Source organism: Phoca vitulina, unplaced genomic scaffold, assembly GCF_004348235.1.
Source record: "Phoca vitulina isolate PV1807 unplaced genomic scaffold, GSC_HSeal_1.0 scaffold3, whole genome shotgun sequence".
In the NCBI taxonomy this organism is placed as follows: domain Eukaryota; kingdom Metazoa; phylum Chordata; class Mammalia; order Carnivora; family Phocidae; genus Phoca; species Phoca vitulina.
Genome location: NW_022589706.1, coordinates 47,296,928 through 47,318,819, shown reverse-complemented (window position 1 = coordinate 47,318,819; position 21,892 = coordinate 47,296,928). Strand labels below are relative to the sequence as shown.

General features: G+C 34.2%; 1 protein-coding gene across 8 annotated transcripts in view; it reads left to right on the top strand.

Annotated features, from left to right (window-relative positions):
* Positions 1-21,892, top strand: part of EPHA5 (EPH receptor A5) — a 346,898-nt gene that overhangs the window by 293,008 nt on the left and 31,998 nt on the right. For all 8 annotated transcript variants that reach the window (XM_032400482.1, XM_032400478.1, XM_032400476.1 and 5 more), the window contains 5 exons: positions 359-484; positions 3,385-3,570; positions 15,991-16,052; positions 17,704-17,913; positions 20,726-20,875. In XM_032400482.1, coding sequence (XP_032256373.1) covers positions 359-484; positions 3,385-3,570; positions 15,991-16,052; positions 17,704-17,913; positions 20,726-20,875 — 734 coding nt within the window. The remainder of the gene's footprint in view (positions 1-358; positions 485-3,384; positions 3,571-15,990; positions 16,053-17,703; positions 17,914-20,725; positions 20,876-21,892) is intronic.

Genomic DNA, 21,892 nt, shown 5'->3' with positions numbered 1-21,892 from the left:
GAAACAGAATAACAAAACAACAAATAACTCACTAGCATTTCATCGGCCAGTTTAGTAAACAAGCTTATCTTAGTTTGCCTCAGAGACTGACTCTGTGAACATTATTGTTGAAAGATATATCTATTCAAATATGTTGTCATATATGCATTTCTTTTACATGACAACAATCCAGATTTCTAAAATTATAAAAATGACATAGCTATATAAATGACTCCTGTAACTCAGAAGAGGGGCTGTCCTTGCAACTTGGCCATTTCTAGTAATTAAGGATTTAAGCCATAGCTGCATGTTAATAATGTTTATGATTTCATTCATCCATCACAAGCAGTTATATTTTAACAAATATTTATTTTTCCAGTTAAACTGCCAGGAGTAAGAACTTATATTGATCCACACACCTATGAGGATCCCAATCAAGCTGTCCATGAATTTGCCAAGGAGATAGAAGCTTCATGCATCACCATTGAAAGAGTTATTGGAGCAGGTACAACAGTGTGTTTAACTCAGACTTTTATTTATTTTTATTTTTTTATTTAAAATTTAGGTAGTTAATATACAGTGCAATATTTGTTTCTGGATTAGAATTCAGTGATCCATCACTTACATACAATGCCGAGTGCTCATCCTAACAAGTGCCCTCCTTAGTACTCATCTCCCATCTAGCTCATCCCCCACCCACCTCCCTCCATCAACCTTCAGTTTGCTTTCTATCGTTAAGAGTCTCTTATGGCGGGACACATGGATGGCTCAGTCAGTTAAGCGTCTGCCTTTGGCTCAGGTCATGATCTTGGAGTCCCAGGATAGAGCTCTGCTTCAGACTCCCTGCTTAGCAGGGAGTCTGCTTCTCCCTCTGCCCCTCACCCTGCTCATGTTCTCTCTCTCTCTCTTACTCTCTCTGTCTCTCTCTCAAATAAATAAAATGTTTTTAAAAAGACAGTCTCTTATGGCTTGTTTCCCTCTCTCCTTTTTTTTCCCTTGTCCCCTTTCCCATATGTTCATCTGTTTTCTTTCTTAAATTCCACATATAAGTGAGATCATATGGTATTTCTCTTTCTCTGACTGACTTATTTCACATAGTGTAATACATTCTAGCTCCATCCATGTCATTGCAAATGGCAAGATTCCATTTTTTTGATAGTTGAGTAATATTCCATTATATATTTGTGTATATATATATATATATCTCCTTTATATCTTCTTTATCCATTCATCAGTCAGTGGACATTTGGGCTCTCTCCGCAGTTTGGCTACTGTTGATAATGCCGCTATAAACATCAAGGTGCATGTATCCTTTTGAATCTGTTTGAATCTGTATTATTTTTTTTTATCCTTTGGGTAAATACCTAGTAGTACAATTGCTGGATTGTAGGGTAGTTCTATTTTTAACATTTTGAGGAACCTCCACTGTTCTTCAGAATGGCTGCACCAGTTTGCATTCCCACCAACTGTGCAATACAGTTCTCCTTTCTCTGCATCCTCATCAACACCTGTTATTTCTTCTGTTGTTAATTTTAGCCATCCTGAGAGGTGTGAGGTGGTATCTCATTGTGGTTTTGATTTGTATTTCCCTGATTATGAGTAATGTTGAGCATCTTTTCACGTGTCTATTAGCCATTCTGGATGTCTTTTTTGGAAAAGTGTCTATTCATGTCTTCTGCCCATTTCTTAACTGGGTTATTTGTTTGTTGGGTGTTGAGTTTGACAAGTTCTTTGTAAATTTTGGGTACTAACCCTTTATCAGATATGTCATTTGAAAATATCTTCTCCCATTCCATAGGCTGCCTTTTAGTTTTGTTGTTTCTTTTGCTGTGCAGAAGCTTTTTAACTTGATGAAGTCCCAATAGTTCATTTTTGCTTTTGTTTCCTTTGCCTGTGGTGACGTGTCTAGTAAGAACTTCTTCCTGCCAAAGTCAAAGAGGTTTCTGCCTGTGTTTTCCTCTAAGGCTTTGATGGTTTCCTGTCTCATATGAAGATTTTTCATCCATTTTGAATTTATTTTTGTGTATAGTATCAGAAAGTGGTCCAGTTTCATTCTTCTTCATGTGACTGAGAAGTTTTCCCAACACCATTTGTTGAAGAGACTATTTTTTTTTTTTTCCATTGGATATTCTTCCCTGCTTTGTCAAAGATTGTTGACCATAGAGTTGTGAGTCCATTTCTGGGTTTTCTATTCTGTTCCATTGATCTATGTGTCTGTTTTTGTGCCAGTACCATACTATCTTGATCACTACAGCTTTGTAAAATAGCTTGAAGTCTGGAAATGTGATGCCTCCAGTTTTGTTTTTCTTTTTCAGAATTGCTTTGGCTATTCTAGGTCTTCTGTGGCTCCATACAAATTTTAGGATTATTTGCTCTAGTTCTGTGAAAAATTTTTTTGGTATTGTGATAAGGATTGCAATAAATCTGCAGATTGCTTTGGGTAGTGTAGACATTTTAACAATATTTGTTCTTCCAATCCATGAGCATGGAAAGCTTTTTGATTTCTTTGTGTCCTCTTAAATTTCTTTCATAAGTGTTCTGTAGTTATTAGAATACAGATCTTTTACTTCTTTAGTTAGATTTATTCCTAGGTATCTTATTGTTTTTGATGCAATTGCAAATGGGATTGATTCTTTGATTTCTTTTTCTGCTGCTTTGTTATTGGTGTATAGATATGCAATGGATTTCTGCACATTGATTTTATATCCTGCAATTTTGTTGAATTCATGTATGAGTTCTAGGAATTTTTTGGTGGAGTCTTTTGGGTTGTTTATAGAGTTATCATGTCATCTGCAAATAATGGAAGTTTGACATCTTCCTTGCCTTTCTTTTTTGTTGTCTGATTGTGGAGGCTAAGACTTCCAGTACAGTGTTAAATAGTAATGGTGAGAGTGGACATCCATTTCCCCATTGAGGATATATTAGCTGTGGGTCTTTCGTATATGGCCTTATGATGTTGAGGTATGTTCCATCTATCCCTATTTTGTTGAGGGTTTGTATCAGGAAAGGATGCTATATTTTGTCCAATGCTTTTTCTGCATCTATCGACTGGATCATATAGTTTTTATCCTTTCTTTTATTAATGTGGTGTATCATGTTGATTGATTTGTGGATATTGAACCACCCCTGTAGAGTTTCAATCAGTTGCATTTAATTTCTTTCTAATGTTTTCATTAAGGTTTTTGTAGGTGAGATGGATGAAGCTAAAAGCCCCCAGAGTGTTTTATGATCACGTATAGACGCTTTTTCCCCCAAACACCACTTATTCTCTTACTACTGATAATGAAGTTTGGACGCGCCTTTTAATAATGTTTTGTCTAAACCTTAGTATTATAGGAGGACTTTAGCATATTATTAGAGTAAGGATTGAAATGAGTTTGTGTGTTTTTCCATCTTTATGACAAGGTGAATTTGGTGAAGTTTGTAGTGGACGTTTGAAACTTCCAGGAAAAAGAGAATTACCTGTGGCAATCAAAACCCTGAAAGTAGGCTACACAGAAAAGCAACGCCGAGATTTCCTGGGTGAAGCAAGTATCATGGGGCAGTTTGATCATCCTAACATCATTCACTTAGAAGGTGTTGTGACCAAAAGTAAGTACAGTAGAAATTATATGTGTGTGTATCATGAAAATCTGAGTGTCTTCTAATAGGTTATTATTAATTTCAGGATAAAAAGAAAAGTAGCCACAGTAATGTTATTAAAATTTTCTTTAATATTAATAATAATTGCCTTGTATTTTAGTAGATTCTTGTCCAAGCTAATCTTTAATAGAACCTGAATTTCTGTTTAGTTTTTCAAAACATATGTATTTACTCATTTACAATGAATTCACTGCCAGAGAAAATGTATCCAGATAAAAGAAGCAGTAAAGGTATCAACATTTTTTTTTTTTCTTCTGGCTCTTTCACTTTTTATCCTAATAAAATATTAACTTCAACGTTTTGACTGAGGCATTGAAGTTTAACATTTAATAGGATCACTATAATCATATGTGTCCTGCCACCTTTTAAACTGGTCTTTATTGACAGATGTATTTCTTTTAATCATTTTTTTAATTGAGATATTTTAATAATTTTAGGGAAAGCAGTCACAGAAGACTGGAAAAATTCTTTGAGATTAATTATTTTCTTAAAGAAAATTTAATTTTTACTCAAAAATATCTGGATTTTCACATCTTTTTTAAATTTGTATTTATGTCTTATAAATGCGACTATGTGACGAGCTTCCCAACATAAAGAGTTCACATAATTTTTCGGTCATCCAATAAAGTATGTTTGGGTCACATGACTGAGGTCTTTATTTAAATTCATTTTTTCTTTGACATTTCTATGTATTCTCATTCCTTCCTTTGTCTTCATAATCTACTCACCATTTTCTAAATCATCTAAAAATTTAGCAAGGAACCTTCTTTAGACTTGCTTTCAATCATCTGTTCACCTTCTAGTTGCTATTAATCAAATTTTAAATTATATATGCCAAATATGCATACCAGCAATATGTATTCAATAAATGCCATCAATCTACTAAGTCATTTCAAATGATTAGATATCCACTTATGCCACTTATTGACATAAGCAGATTGAATACCCACTTATTTAGCTTTTAAATATGGAAAACAAAATAGTAACAATAAAAACACAACTTTTTCACAATATAGACAAAAGAAGCAAGTCAAAATATCTGCCTGGTATATAACAAGTTAATTCCCAAATCATGATTTATTCACAAGTCACAGATGAGAAGGTAGCTGCCCCTTAAAAGCCCTAAAACAGATCACAGCAAAAGTATCATGTTGTTGATTTGCTGAACTTTTGAATCAGCTTATATTGCTAGATTGTTTTTTCCCACCTTCCAAAGAGATACACATTTCCAGTAAGAATTCTCATAGAGGAATGTAGCATAGGAATAAAATAACCTGCAGACATGGGTTTTTTTTCAAAACTTAGATGTGTTTATTCCTCCAGTTGCATACTTTATTACCCCCTTGACAGTAACCCAAGAGGGTATTGCTGGAGCAAGGAGGACATCCTTAAGTGTTATCAGAACAAATAAGTTCCTAAAGAAAGGTGAGAGGCAGGGACAATAGAAAGAAAGGTAGAGAACAAGGAAAAATATGTTTTTTTAGTAATGTAAGAAATTAAAATATTTTACAAAAATTATACCCAATAATGAAAGAGCAGGAATGTTTGAGATAAGAATATGATGTGAAAAAGATGGTCACTGGTATAATAAAATGAAATCAGAATTTGAACGTGACTACATTTCGTCTGAAAGGAAGGTCTTAAAAGGACATCAGTGATAACTTGTGGTGCTAGATACTATAGGAACAAGAATTATAACAATAATTGATTACTGTTATTTCCTATGCAGTAATGAATACTATATAATATAAAACATAGTTCTTAATTATAGTCATGGTAATAATAGTAGGCAAACATTTGATACATTTAATTTCTTCATCTCATCCTTAATATGGCGTCCTCCAAAAAAATTTAACTTCCACAAATAAACTCTGACCATACTTCTTATTACCCAGGGTAAATGTGAAGCTCTGTAGGCAGCCAGTTTACCTTCTGTAATGAATTCAGATGTAATGTTTAGAAAAGTGCCAGATCACTATTATTATTATGGAAGACAGTATTGTAATTTTGGTTCTGCCATAAGCTATGTGACTTTGAACAAGTTAGTTAAACATTCAGAAATGTAGTTTCTTCGCCAGTCACATGGATTAAGAATAGATAGTGACGTTGGGAAGGGGACATGAATTAATACAGGTAAAGTTTAGAATGGACATGGCAAAGAATAGGTACTAAAACAATATATAGTTATTACTTTCCTGTTTTATCTCTTCCTGTGCTCTGAGCTCCTTCACATGCATTGTTTTTTAGTCCATTTTAACATGCTTGATATTTTGACCTACCTACATTTCCTCTTCCTCTGAAACTTACACCCTCCTATTCACTACCTTTTCAGTTCCTTCAAAACTCTGTTCAAATCACATCACATTCATGAAACAATCCCTCATCACTTCACCCTAAAATAATCCCTTCTTCTTTTGAACCCTGTGTCAAAGTACAGATTTTTGCAGTTGTCTGTAATGATCTTTCATTTGGCCAAAACTCTTATTCAAATCTTTCATTTAATTTTGTCCCTTTTGCATATATTTTTAACTCTTTAGCTAAAAAAAAAAAAGTCTCCTCCTTGAAGACAAAGGCAGTGTCCTAAATATTTATGTAAGCCTATTATACCTAAAGTTAAACCAAACCATGGTCAGTTAAACATTTTGAGCCTCAATATCACCAAAAAAGGAGGAAATCATACCTAACTTGTAAGATGGTTGTGCAGATTAAATTAAGATATATTTGTGTATATGTGTGTATGTGTGAATAAAACTGCAGGTAATTAAAGTAGTGAATAAATATTTATTTTAATCTAAGTGTATGCATCAGATACTAGTGGACAATACCCCAGAATTATTACAATGAATATTCACTGACTTTTATAAACTCCTGATTTATTATAGAACTTGTTTAATGTGAATGGGTCCTGACTGAGACAAACTAAGACAACTGAATTTCTCATATTAAGTCAACTAAATTTGTCATATATTTTATATGCACTTGAAACCTTTATCAACAAGTGATCATATCTAAATTTTGTAAATTTTAGTCTAAAAAAACAGTACTGCAATTGGGAATACAGATTTGAAATTTCCAATCTCCTAATCAAATATTCTATTTGATGTTGCTGCCATGAAACTACACATATACATAAAGCAAAATGAAAATATTTAAAATATTTCTGTCCTATTTTTGTTCTATGTGAACTCAAACTGCATTTCCCCTTAATAAATGTACCTCTTGATGTTCAGCCCAGGAAGTCTTCAGCTTGTTTTTAATTTACCATGTTGCAACTCACTTTATTTGTGTCCTTAATTTCATGCTCTCTGATCTGATGCTAATTTATTCAACAATTATTCTCAACCTGCAGCACACAGATAATGAGACATAAGTGCAACTAAATCTCGTGATTTTTTTGATTGAAGCTGAGGTAGGGAGTCTGAAGTCGCAATCCTATGGGTGGTGCCATTGTGAACCTTCATCTTTCTTGTATCACTGCCCTATGTGCCAGAAACATGGGCCCGAATTCAAATTCCTTCTGTGATGTGTTGTTAAACAGGGCATATCAGAAATAGTTATATATTCTAGAGAGACTTCATGGCAAATGATGTAAAAAATCCACAGGTCCTGGCTTAATTGACTCATTCGCAATGCAAGATACTTTAATGTAATATATACAGTGCCAACTTTTACTATTTGAAGAGATTCAAAATTAAAGTAAAAATAGGAAAAATAATTTTCCCATTGCAGTATCTTCAGTTCTTTAAGATTTATCTTTCCCCACTTGTGGAAATTATTATCAAAACTGACTAAAGGAATACGTCTATTGAGTCTTAAAACGATTCATAGTTATATTTCTTAATCTAGGATCATGTACAAATAAATTTAGTTCTTTTGTAAAATTAATAAATTTAAGCAAAATATTAGAAGAACATTAGAGGAATCTCTCCCTATTTCTTTTTATTTCTATGTCTGAGGAGATAGCACATTCAATGACAACTGATTGTTTAAATTGTCAGACAATTCTAACTTATTAAATAAATCTGCAATTACCTTTCAAATAGAGTATTTCATTCTATCTTATAAAGTCACTTCCATTTTACAGCCTCTTATTATATATTATCCAGGGATATTTTTGACAATCTTCAAACTTGCCTTCCCACTTTTCTCTTTTCTCACATTAGCCCATTCCATACATATTGTCCCAAGGTAGATTTTACTAAATCACTGCTTTCCTCTGATGCTTCATCACCAAACAAGCAAACAAATGAAGCAAAATATATGTACTTTGATGCTTAACCCCATATAATTTTGGCTATAACCTCATATTTCACTATTTCCCTTCCAGAAAAACTCTATCGAGTTCTTGTTCTACCCCTTTGAAATACTTCATTCAGCCCTAGAATGTCCTCTCCACTTTCCTCGGCTCTACTAGACCTTCAAGATTAATTCAGATGTGGCTTTCTCTGTGAGATCAGTGTCATTTATCTTCATTTTTCTTTCTATTCTCAGTGCCCGCCTTGCATACAGGAACCACTAAATAATGTTGAATAGCTCAGTAAAAGAAAGCTTCCTCATTCTACATTTGAATTTAAGCCTCAAAGAGCAGAGGTTTTTGTTGTCTTGCTCACCTGTGTGTTCCTAGATCAGGGCTCAGCATGTGTAGCAATTCATATGTCTGTTGAATGAGTAAATTCTCAGCCAGAGACAATCCTATACACTCTAGTTGCATTTCTCTGCACTTTGTCTTGCTATGCATGATATCATAGTTATCCTTCTACACATTTTATCTTCCTTACTACAAAATGAGCTTCTTGAAACTGATATATGTTTATAGCCCCCCATAGACTCCATCACAGGGCCAGACATTAGGTAATTTAAAAAAAAGACATAAAAGATATTAAATGGGTGAATGACTAAATATACTTATGTAAACATTTAAAACTAGTTAGAGTGATATATAGTTTATATTTTATTTTTAAAACCTTATTCTATGAAACCATGGGTGTTTAGAAAAAAAATAAAATTCATATGAAAGAAATTGCTTGAGAATCTTTTCACAAGATCTTGCATGTAACAGTTATTACTGCTACTAATCATTAACATTACTTTAAGAATTTACTAAGCTTAATTCTCTTTATTATCTCCTTTATTCTGCACAATAATGCTATTGTTTAGACGCTAGTATTTGTTCTTATTTTACAGATGGGAAAAATTAACTTTAAAGAGGTTAAATACCTTATCCAGTATCATAAAACTAGCATAGGATAATGCCACATTTTAAAACTTTTACATAACTTCCAAACCCAAGCTCTTAAAGAGTGTACATTACCAATCTCATATTTCATCATTCAGTATACACTTGGCAAACATTTATTCATTCAAAGATATTAACTGATTACCTAATACATGCCTATCACTATTAATCAGGATACAGCAGAGATTAAACAGACTGAGTTCCTGCCTTTATGAAGTTTACTTTGGGTGGGGAGACAGAAACTAAGTGAATAAATATATTTATAATATATTAAATGAGAAAATAAAGCTAAGTGAGGAAATTAGGGATTACTTTTGTTGAGGGTTGGTGATTTCTATTTTATTTAGTGAAAAACCTCTCTAATAAGGCTTGAATAAAGTGAAGGTGTGGGCCTTACAGATATCTGGGGGCAGAATGTTATAGGAATAAGGACCAGCAAGTCTCAAATGGAACTTACATGTGATGTTCAAGAAATATCAAGGCCATTGTTGCTTCAGTGAAATGGAGAGGAGTCTGGAAAGAACTTAGCTTGGAGATGTAGTAGGAGGATAGAGGGTGTGCATTCTTTGGTCCCTGCAAAGACCATCTCTTAATCTGAGCTTTGCAGCCTTTAGAACCAAGATGTGATGGAATCTGGTATCTGTGTTAACAAGATCAATCTGGCTGCCTTGTTAAGTATAGATAGTAAGAGCCAATGTTTAAGCAGGGAAACCCTGGGGAGGTTACTGACATTATTCATACCTCATTATGGATTAGATCAGGGTTCTGATCTAACAAGATGGAGAGCAGTAGTTGAATTCTTTAAATATTTTGAAGACAATCACAGAAAGGCTTCCTGTGATTTAGATATGGAGTGTGAGAAAAAGAGAGGAGTCAACAGTAATTATTATTTGTCATCAATTCTTCAAAGAAAGGAATGCCATTTATGGGGAAAAGTCTAGGAGGATCAGGACTGTGGTTGGTAATCAGTAGTTCAGTTTGGACAACTTACATTTGAGAGGTCTATAAGTATGTAGTGACTAATTTACCTTTAGTCCTGAGACGTAACGAAAATGTTTTGAAGTATGAGTATGCTTGAATTTTACATTGTGCATTTCACATAAGGAAACAAACTCTATGAACCAGTGATAAACCACAATGGAAATAAATATAAGCTGAAGTAGAAATAAAAGCCAGCTCATTAATTCAGTACCTGATTTTCTTTGTTAGGGCATAGAACAAAAAAAAAAAAAGAACTATAAAAACAAAATTTCCTGGTTCATATATTGATTATTAGTAAATTAAATGTTGTATTTTTTAGGTTAATTTCATTATTAGTAAAAGAAAGCTGTCAGATTTCTTAATTCTTGGATTCCCCACCTCCTCTGAAAAGTCCATAATTTCTGACTCCATAAGTAATCATCTACCTTCACTAATGTCAGAACAATTCAAATTCATTTCTAATTTGAGAAATGAGCATCTGATGAAAAAGTTTATCAGTGTAAACAATCTGAAATAAAAGGAGATATTATAGAATGTTTTGAGCTTCTACGTATAGAGACATTTGGTGTCTTCATGCTCCTGTTTCAGGTAAGGTATATAGACTTTTTACTTTATCATCTTTCCCCAAATTAAAATTATAAAATGTTATAAATGATTTTTCCCTAAAGTGTTAACCAACAACTAAGGACTATAATGGAATTAAAATATGAGTTCCCTTCTAATTGTCCCATACTTTGTCCTTCCCTCCTTATTCCCTTAATAAGCATTATCTATCCCTGTTCTAAGCACAAGATTCCATTTTCTGGTTGACCATTAACCATTAATAATTGAACCATGATATATGAGTTATCTCAACTTTCCCTTGGGGTCAAAATAAAAGTAATTTCAAACAGCTGCAAGTGTTAGTATGCTAAATGGAATATAACCCAAATAGAATGACAGCGTGAAATAAAATGTAGATATGTAAGTATAAGTACAGGCTTACTTTTAATTATTTACAAGTCTTATAAAATATTTCTAAGAGAAACCCAGTGGCAATTATTCTCCAGTGAATTATGATGCTTCTAAATCAAATGCTCCCTGAGTGGAGCCTTAAGTGGTATCAAGTGTTTATTGATGAGCTAATGGTTTCAGAAGAGCATGTAGTATCAATGCAAATAAAATAAGAGGCCCAGATTTAGCTGCAACTTTTGTGATGTGGCCTAGTTTACTGTTTCTCAAAATTGTATGTGCCTCTGAGGATATTGCTAAAATGCAGAATTTGTTTCAATAGATCAGATTGAGCACAAAGATTATGCATTTCTAATATGCTCCCAGCAGATGATAGCTCTGCCAACTGTTGGGGCAATGTTCTGAAAAGCAAGGGTTGGATCAACATTCCCCAAAGTTAGTTTCACCTAACTTTGAGATATCTTATGGAAAAAGATTGCTTTACCAGGGGTGGCATATTCTCTCTCTTGGATTTGTGATGGACATTAGCACCAAAAAATCACAGAGTAAGGAAACAAACTCAGTATTTTTATTGTAGTAAAATAACCTCACATGTAATATATCTGTCCTTTTACATAGAGTGTACATTATAGAGTGCAGTATAATATTAATTATAACCACAATGTTGTAGAACTGATCTCCACAACTTTTTTGTCTTGCATAACTGAATCTTTATGCCCACTGAAGAGCAACTCTTCCTCTCTTCCTTCCCCAGCTGCTAACAATTACATTTCTACTTTCTGTTTTTATGGATTTTATTACTTTATATACCTCATATTAATAGAGTCCAAGGCTATTTCACTATAGAATACTTCAGAACACTCAGAACATATATAAGTAATAGTCATATGTAAGGTTATATTATTTACTGAGAGAAGCTAAATTCCTACCGGATCTGCCATTAATGATTGGATAGTTTGTCATGCCATAGTCATGAATACCAAGCTTGTATTAACACAAAAGAGTAAATAATTGTGAGATTTTAATATAAAATTTAAACTTTAAAATAAGTATTTTGAAATTATAGGTATCATAGTGTGGAGGAAAGGAAAACAGCTTTATAGTCAGACAGACACAAATTTGATTCCCAACTTTGGTTCTTATATATTTGCACTCACCAACCCAAGTCATATATTGGATCTTTTCAAGCCTCATTTTTCTTTCTCTGAAAAATGTCTTTTGTAATTCCACTATTAAGGAATTTAATAAAATTAAAAATAACATTGTGCCTTGTAAAGAGTGAAAATCCAATAAATCAACAAATTGTAGCTCTTTTATGATTACCAAAACTGAATGATTAAAATATAAGGTTGGTGAGTTCCACAAATAATGTGTTTCTATTACTACTTAGACTCTGCCTGGGCTAGGTCTTTGGTAAATAATATAAAGTAATACAAAAACTCTACTCTGTGATTAGAATCATGTTTCGACATGCTTTATGAGCTCTTTTTATATAGATTTTTGGTAATATGCTTTCAAAATTATTGGCAAATCTATTCTTTGTCTGTACTTCGAGCTGGATAATGGAAAATGATTTATACAGGTTTATTGAATTTACAAGGGTTAGAGTAAGCCACATTAATTATTGCTATGTCATTCTTGCAGGCTAGCAGGACCTGAGACAAAACATAAGCCAAACTAAATATAATTAGCATTAAAATGACTCAAGCATGAAAAATAATCGAATGGGTCCTGAAATGTCTTATTCTTGTCAACAAAAGAAAATCATGCTTGTTTGCAAACATTCATTTTAATTGCCTTTCTCCCATTTTCTACAATGTGAGAAGTATTTTATTTTTTATTTTTTATTTTTTTTTTTTAATGTTTTATTTATTTATTCATGAGAGTCAGAGAGAGAGAGAGAGAGAGGCAGAGGCAGAAGGAGAAACCGGCTCCCCGCCTAGCAGGGAGCCCGATGCGGGGCTCGATCCCAGGACCCTGGGATCATGACCTGAGCCGAAGGCAGACGCTTAACCATCTGAGCCACCCGGGCGCCCAATGTGAGAAGTATTTTAGTTCCCCTATCATACTTCTCAAATATTTTTTGTTATTGACATTACAGCCTACACTGTCATAAATAATTAATCTGACTTTTAAAACTAGGTGATGAAATCTAAGAAATCTTATGGGACAAATACCAGGTGCCCATTTCCCTAAAAAGTAATCATTTATTTTTTCTATCCAAATGTATATTATTCAATGTCAATAAGTCTTCTGATCAGTTCATTCTCTTTAGAGTATCAATTTTTTCTTCTAAGCTTAGTAATTTTGGGTTGAATTTAAGGAACAAACTCACCAAAGAAAAAAATGCTTTTACATGGGGTTTCTATCCAGTTTCCAGTCAATAGACCTTGGGTGAGCAGTACTAAATATTTACCCCGGACCCATAATGGTAAAAAAAAAAAAAAAAAGAGAGAGAGAGCCCAACAAATTAAAGGGTAGATAAAATGAAGAAATTCTAGAAAAAGAGAGTAGGAGAAAACTGAAAGTTTTGTAAGTAGAGCTATAGGGAAGGTGCTGCAATCATAAAGGACTTGGGGTATAGTCGATAATGATGGACAAGAATCAGGTTTCAGTTTGATGGACAAGACATCTACCCGTATAGTATGAGCTGAGGGATGCCAATGAGAGAAAGCTAAGACTATATTCTCTGGATATCTCCTGGAAATCAATTCTTCCAATTCCAGTTATACTATGAGAGTTCTCCCAATGGATTTCTGTAAGTGGGACTCAAAGTCAGAATAAAAGAGCTACCCAGGCTGATTCCAGAAAATGTAGGTCTTCTTTTAGTTGGATCAGGGCTGAGGTTTAGCAGGTAAATACCCTTTGGCTCTATTAGCTGTAAATTTATTTTCACACTTCGTTGGTGTTTGATAAAAGGCTGGTGCCAGGATTACCCATGTGTCCCCTTTATAAGCCTACTCAGCTTCATCCCTGGTTACTTCTGAGTTCCTGAAATCAGGCAAATGAAGTGGTGATATCTAGTACAACAGGACACTCCAGGTTACTCCAGCATTATGTGTGGTGTAACTTCCGATACACAGATACCCATGCCAAAGCAGGTGTCAGATATTTGGGCTTTCATCCTTGGGGTGGGACATTAGCTGTGGACTTCGAAAAGAAAAGGGGCTTCAATGTTAATGAAAGTCTGAAATGGGCTCTTTGATGTGAGAATGGGACCAAAGGGTCCAAAGCAGAATTTTGTCTATTTTAAAATTTGTCTGAATTAAAATGGGTGTGGCAATATAATTAAAATAAAGTTAAACTACAAGCATTTCTCCTTTCATGAGCTTAGGTTACAATTATACTAAAGAAAAAGAAACATTTATGATCTTTTCTTCTGTTGTGCTGTGACTGGCATTTACAAATACATTATGAATTGTATTTTCTTTCTTTTTTTTTTTTTTACTATTGTGGGCCAGTCGGTTTTTTAAAAAAAGTATTTCCCAACTCATCTCCTATCACTTCTGGATTGACAAAGTGAAAATCCAGGGCTCTAGCCATAGTTGAACTTGACGGGTTCTTTCATGACCAGATGCCTTGGCACATGCTGCCCCTTTTTCCTGGGATATCTGTCACCTTTTATTACATGAGTAATACCCCTGCAACCTTCAAGGTTCAGATCAAATGACATCCCTACCTCCAGTGCTCATTCTCTGCACCTGTGGTGTTTCACCTAATGTAGGCATCTACAAACATATGCCTAATGAATTATTTCAGACAAACTTCTAAAATTACTTTTATAAACACTTCAGACAAACTTACTTTTTTATTGTTATGTTAATCACCATACACTACATCATTAGTTTTAGATGTAGTGTTCCATGATTCATTGTTTGTGCATAACACCCAGTGCTCCATGCAGAACGTGCCCTCTTTAATACCCATCACCAGGCTAACCCATCCTCCCACCCCCCTCCCCTGTAGAACCCTCAGTTTGTTTTTCAGAGTCCATCGTCTCTCATGGTTCGTCAGACAAACTTTTAAAATTACTTTTATAAACATTAAAAAGGAGGAGAGAAATGTGTCTGGGTTTGTAATACACTCATCACATCTATTAAAAGAATATTCCTTCTGAAGTATTTTTTAAAAAGATAATTATCTGAGTAAGAAATTAGATAGTCCTACCTTTTTATTTGAAATAGTAAGTTTCAAGTGATCTTGATCTTGAGATAAAAATCTTTTTTTCTTCCCAGTTATTACTTTTTTGCATGTAATTGTCTAACTTTTTATAGCTTTATTTGCACTTCTAGATAGTGTTGTATGAATACATATGCAGGTTCAAATTCTATGACTTGAATTAATCACTTCTTAAGAAAAATACAGATGTCCTTCTGGAGGATGCCATTACATTAATTATAATGCATTTCCTGATTGCATGAACATTGTTTCCCCTCCTAATACATAAAGTTTATAAACAAACCTATGAGATAGATTTTTCTGACATAAGGTCTCTTTTTACTTACCTCAAAATACTTTAAATTAATACAAATTTTGTGTAACATGGGATTCAAAGCCAGGCAGTGTGACTCTGGAGTCTGTCCAGCTAAGCTCTAGCTTATATTTCTGCATCAGACATGAAAGGGGGAGGAAACAATGATTGCAAGAGAAGTTTCCAGAGAGCAAGAGGAATTAGAACAGAGTTTTGAAGAATGAAAAAATTTGGGTGTGTGTGACAGAGAAGGAAAAGGGAGGTAATCATGAGGAAAGGAGTTACAGGAATATAGAAAGAAAGTTAGGAAAATACAACATATATTCATAAGTAGTGCAGTTCAGTGAGATAGGAGTTTTTGTTCAGAATTGTGGGAAAGATAATACGTTCACAGTGCTTTGCTGGATATTATTTGGTACATTATACCATTACTGCTATTAAAATAAGATGCATCCTTAAACTCATTTTGACATAAATTAATTTTAATATTGAAAATTATGTATTATTATATCTTAAATGTCAATGTTATTATTCTTCTGATACTTTCTTCTCACTGGCCCCACCCATTACAGTAAGATACCATCATGTCGTGAATTTACTTGCTACTAGAAAAGAACACTTTTTAAAAGAATATATGCGGTTTGGACAAAAATAAAACCTTCTAGTAAACTTTTTCTAGATAAGTATGGAAAATCAAAAAGTTGCAGTTCATACCACTGTTTCTTTTCAGGCAAACCAGTGATGATAGTGACAGAGTACATGGAAAATGGATCTTTAGATACATTTTTAAAGGTAGGTTTGAAATACATTTAATTATTCAAAGTGTTGTTTGTATGTTGACTATGATGTTGAAGTTGAAATTGAGCCACTTTAAAGCAGAACTTTTAAATCGATAGAAATATCTGGAGTCAGAATAGTTATACTTCAAAAAATAAAGTTTGGTTTATAAATTGAAACTTAAACAAATCTAAATCGTATGTCCCTACAGTTTTATGTAAGTGTTTGTTAATTTGCCTCCAAAAAAATGAAAGAAAGAGGGGATAAAGGAAGGGGGAAAAAAAAAACAAAGAAAAGAAGGACAGAAGGAAAGAAAAGGAAAGGGGGGAAAAAAAGAAGCTTTTTTACAAGAACCTAACTTTCTCAGAGTATATAATATCAGGCAGAGCAAGGAAAAAATGTCTAAAAGGTCCATGCAAATCATCTGTGTTGATGAAGGGGTCAGATAGGCTCATAACCCATCTGAGAGTCAGCCACTCTTGTACAAGAGAAATGGTCATGTAGTAATAGACAATATCACTAATGCTGTCAGATCTTCTGGGTTGCAGGAAAAGATTCTTTTTATGTGCAAGTGTCCAAATTTTAATTGTTGGTAACTCCCTGTATTACTAAATAGCTTGTGCCAGACAATGTAATATATTTGCAGGCCTGATTAAACCCATAGCCTGTTACTTCTTTTTTTTTTTTTTTAAAGATTTTATTTATTTATTTGAGACAGAGAGAATGAGAGAGAGAGAGAGAGCATGAAAGGGGGGAGGGTCAGAGGGAGAAGCAGGCTCCCTGCCGAGCAGGGAGCCCAATGCGGGACTCGATCCAGGGACTCCAGGATCATGACCTGAGCCGAAGGCAGTCGCTTAACCAACTGAGCCACCCAGGCGCCCAGCCTGTTACTTCTTCACATTTCATGTGGCAACTGCTACTATTGATTAGGCGAGGTGATAAGACAATGGCCTTTCTGAGGATTATTCCAGGGGCCTGTGCATTGATGACAGCAGTCTACTGACAAGGCCAAGTTTTCTTCTAATCTCCAACCTCTACCAGATTTTGTTACCAAATTTCTTATACATATCTTCAAGTTCTCTAGTCTCCTAGGGCCATATCATTCCTATATTTCAAAATAATCATTAGTTGGGTCTTATGCTGTGTGTGTCTGTGCTAAGTCCAGTGCCCTTGACAAAGACAGCAAGCTGCCAAGAAACACTAACGTTGTCCTGATCATTGCTCTGTCCTCTTCCTCCCATGTCCTCCTGAATAATCTCTTTTATCTCCTCCAGTCACTTCTTTTTTACCCCAATATGCCCATCCAGCTAGCTTATCTCAGAGCTCTTCAAAAAAGGTACAGTGTTCATCTAAGGCAAGCACTAGGTTGGAGTGATGAACATACTCCTCTGTTGAGTGAGAATAAAGGAGTTACAATGCTAGTTAGGGCAACTAACTGAGATTTTTGACAAGGGCTTTCAAAGCCTTGATCGGCTTTGACCAAGCAGAGGACTGATCCATATTACAAAGTTAACGATATATTTCATAACTTTTTTCCATTCTCCCTCAGATACAAATTGCATATGAAGTTGGTGAGAGTATTAATTTGGGGCTTGAAGACAGATCCTTTCAAATTTCCCCCGGTGATTGTTGTTGCTGGATTAATATTTCTGCATCATTTTAATAGAAAAACGACGGGCAATTCACCGTGATTCAGCTTGTTGGCATGCTGAGAGGCATCGCTGCAGGAATGAAGTACCTTTCCGACATGGGTTACGTGCATAGAGACCTTGCTGCCAGAAACATCTTAATCAACAGTAACCTTGTGTGCAAAGTGTCTGACTTTGGACTTTCCAGGGTGCTGGAAGATGATCCTGAGGCAGCCTACACCACGAGGGTAAGATCTAACAGAATGCATTTCTGAAACACTAGATGAGAGACATTTAATTTTTAAAGATTTTTAAAGGAAATAGCTAAAAGGACATTCCTCTTACAGAGGAAGACAGAGAGAAAGGGATGATGGGAAGGGAAGATAAAAAACCCAGATAATTCTACTTGTTGGATATCAGCAAATTTATATATTAAACAAATAAATATTCACCGTATGGGGCACAATAATTCATTTTTTTTCCTACAGATACTGAAAACAAAAACTTTGAGTTCAAAGTGAATACAACAATATAAAAATTATTCAGAGTTTTAAATGTAAAAGAGAAAGTTAAAGATTGTCCTATATTAAAAGCAATTAATATTATATATATATGAATATATAAACATGTATAACATTATTGGGTAACTTAAACTCTCTGCACTATAGTGTCTTCATTTGTAAAACAAATACAGAAATATGTAAACCTACCTTTTAAGGACTCATATGATAGGAAATAAAAGAACTATTCCTTCAAAAAGTTTTGATTTACTGGAGGTATTTTAATGCCTAATTACTTGCCTGACATGCTATATTAACTGTTAAGCCCACATCTATGGAAAATTGGTCACTAACTCATGTTGTCATAATTAGCATAAATCAACATCCTTTTCCAGCAAAATAATTGCTTCCTGAATCGATATGGTATGTATCCGACAATTCTTTCTGTGGAAAACTGTGGGTATTGGTACAGCAGAATTTTCTGAGCAGTCTATGTAGTGCACGTTTTGAGTGTGAATCCCTTATGAGACACTGTATTTGTTTAATTCTAAATCTTTTCAATGTCAAGATAATATGAAGTTAGATATCCTTAATGTTCCAACTCCTTGTGAAGCTAGAAATATTTATCACTATATCTTTTTCACTATAAGATTTGGTTTACTTTTGTTTCAATACAGAAGAACACTTCTGGCATCTCACATTCTTACGATAGATATATTCACATTTGCTTATTTAATTCAATTTAAAAAAATGACTTCTACTCATGGTCTAACAAACTTTTCATAGATTGTAAGGCTTTTTTGTTTTTGTTTTTTTCAGTGTTGCTTTGTGACTCATGGATGTTTAGGGACTGTACTATACTAAAAATCAAGAGTAACTTATATAAGCAAACAAAGCCTTCTAATGGTTGGCTTAATAAATCAATAAATTAATTGATGGGATATCCCTCTTCTTCTAGACCTAATTATCATTGTCATTATTTGCCTTAAATGAAACCTTAATTAAGAATTCTCTTGGGATTAGAGTTACACTTAATAAACTTAGCCTAAGCAAGAAGGAGGTTATAGAAAAATCCATTCCCAGTACGATTGGTTGATGTCTTAGTTAAATGCATAAAATAGATTTGTCAAGGTCTGTGTCAATGTATCATGCTGGGGAGGGGGGAAAGAAAGGAGAGGGGAGGCAGAGTTCCTGAGACCTTCAAGACTTACTCCTCTGAAACGAGCCATGATAGCAGTTTGTGGGAAATCCTTATACTGAGAGATGAGAAGATAAGGGAACTTCAGATAATTGTGACGTCAGATATGGTGGTCAGAGGACCAGAAGAAAAATTCTAGGCTGAAGTTTGAAGTAATCAACAAACTACAATTTTAAGAAAAATAGTGATAATATGTTATAGATATCACAATGACACATAGCCATACCTAATGATGTGAACTTACCTATGAATATTTAATTAACAAAAGTATGTATCAGGAAAGTCTTCTTAAAGTGGTGTTGCCATATGTATAAGGGACAAATAATTTAAACATAGTTTGAATAGTTCAAATTAACCCCAGCTCACAGAGCAACTTCAAGCATTACATCAAACTTTTATTTCCTCATGTCTTGAAACTTTGGTTCATAAGGAGCAACTGAAGTTCCACTTCTTCTAATGTATGAATTAAATTATACCCTCTCTGCAAAATGGGAAGGCATAGGCTAATCTTAATCTTTTTTACAAGAAAATATTCAAAGCCTCTTGCCTTTCCCCCTTAAATATATTTTTGCCTGTGGATGAAATGTTTGGTTTCCTGGGGTTGCCTGCAGGATATAAAAGTGTTTATTTTGTGAACTAAGAGGAAACCTACCAAACCAATTTTTTTTTTTTACCACGTAAAAAACTCCAAACTTGATAATATCGTAAGTTTTTCCCCTGCAATCTAATTGCCATAATTTTTAATATGGTTAAATTAAATGAGAGACCTATCTCTTAAGTGAAAACAAAAACAGTCTGTAACAGAACAAACACAAAAATATGTTGGCAGAAAATAAGAGAAGTCAAGTCTAAAAGAAATTGCACAGTGACGGGGGAAAATATAACTATATCTGATTTTCACACTTGTCTTATTAACTGTTGAACCTCCCAGGGTTTCATTCAGCTATCAAGACTTCCCATTTATAACTCCTATGTTAAAGAAGGAAAAAAAAAAAAAAAAAAACGCCCTGGGAATTTGAGTCCTTTACTCTCTGTTAGAGAGTCATGAGTATACCTTATTGATTTGCTGGACTGCCCGCTTTCCCCTCTTCGAGCTGACATCGTGATACTATAATTGAGATGTGGGTCCTGTATGTGTCCCAGTAGTCAAACAGAATTTAAACCAGATTTTCTTCCGGACAGGCAATTAGTAGTCAGTCTACAAGTGCTTACGGGCTGAGATATGTGAAAAGGAGTCTGCATGCTGTCAAAGAGATTCACTTAAAAATGCTGCATCTCTTTCTAGATCTTTCCAGTGAGGCAGCAATATCCTGAGATTCATTTGAAGTATGTGGGAATTCTTTTATTCTTTTTCAATTTTAGGGAGGCAAAATTCCAATCAGATGGACTGCCCCAGAAGCTATAGCTTTCCGAAAGTTTACCTCTGCCAGTGATGTCTGGAGCTACGGAATCGTGATGTGGGAGGTTGTGTCTTATGGGGAGAGACCCTACTGGGAGATGACCAATCAAGACGTAAGTATGGAACTACTCTCCCTCAAGTTTGGAATGAAATGCTTTGTTCTCTGAGTCAGGACACAGAAAATTTTTCATTTCTCACAATGACAGTTGCCTAAAAAAGTGAAATACTTTGCTTACCCTCTGATCTGTTTGGTTGTTGAAATAGCCTTTATGCAGAAATTCAAAATAAGTTAGTACGAAGGAAAGGAAGTTACTATTACATAAAATCTCAGTCCTTTGCCAGACAGTGTTAGCTGTACTATAGTGACTGTTCACTCATTTTATGTCAGTACCATTTTCAAAGATGAAGAACGAGCCACAGACAATGAATACTGACAGCCAAGTTTTTATGATTTGCATTTGATAAAGGCAGCTAATACTCTAAACCGAAAGGATGAATGATATTGATTTAATAGTGGATGCTCTTAGGGGATAAAAAAATAATAATCTACATTTCTTTAAATTAAAAAAAAATGTGAGAAGAATTGGATTGTCTCTTTAATTTAGGGAAAAACACAGATTTGTTTTCTTATATAGAAAAATAATTCACACTTAGAATAATAGGATCCTAAAATTAAAGGAACTGTGAAAGAATCTTCTATTCAAGTTCAGAATGTTTATTATGTGATGCCTGACACATGGCTCTTTGGTCTTTGCTTTTGTAATTTTCCATTGTTAATATTCAATACAGTCCTTCCCATTTTGGATCACATTGAAATTTAATATTTTCCCTTCAGGTAACAACAACAACTATGAAAGCAGCTAACATTTCTTGAACCCTAACTATGTGCCACATACTGTCTTAAGTGTTTTATCAATTACCTCATCACTTCTTTCTAAAACCGGTATATGGAGCAGTCTTAACTCAACAGCATACTGATTTAAAACATTTATTTTTTTCCTCCAATTATTTCTTTCATCCATGCTCTGTAAAATCTCCCACTCCTATGCCTTCAGGGGTTATTAGACAGATACTACAGCTCTTCAGCTGCATTTTGTTGAAACAACAGTCCCATGCCAGTAATTAAGATT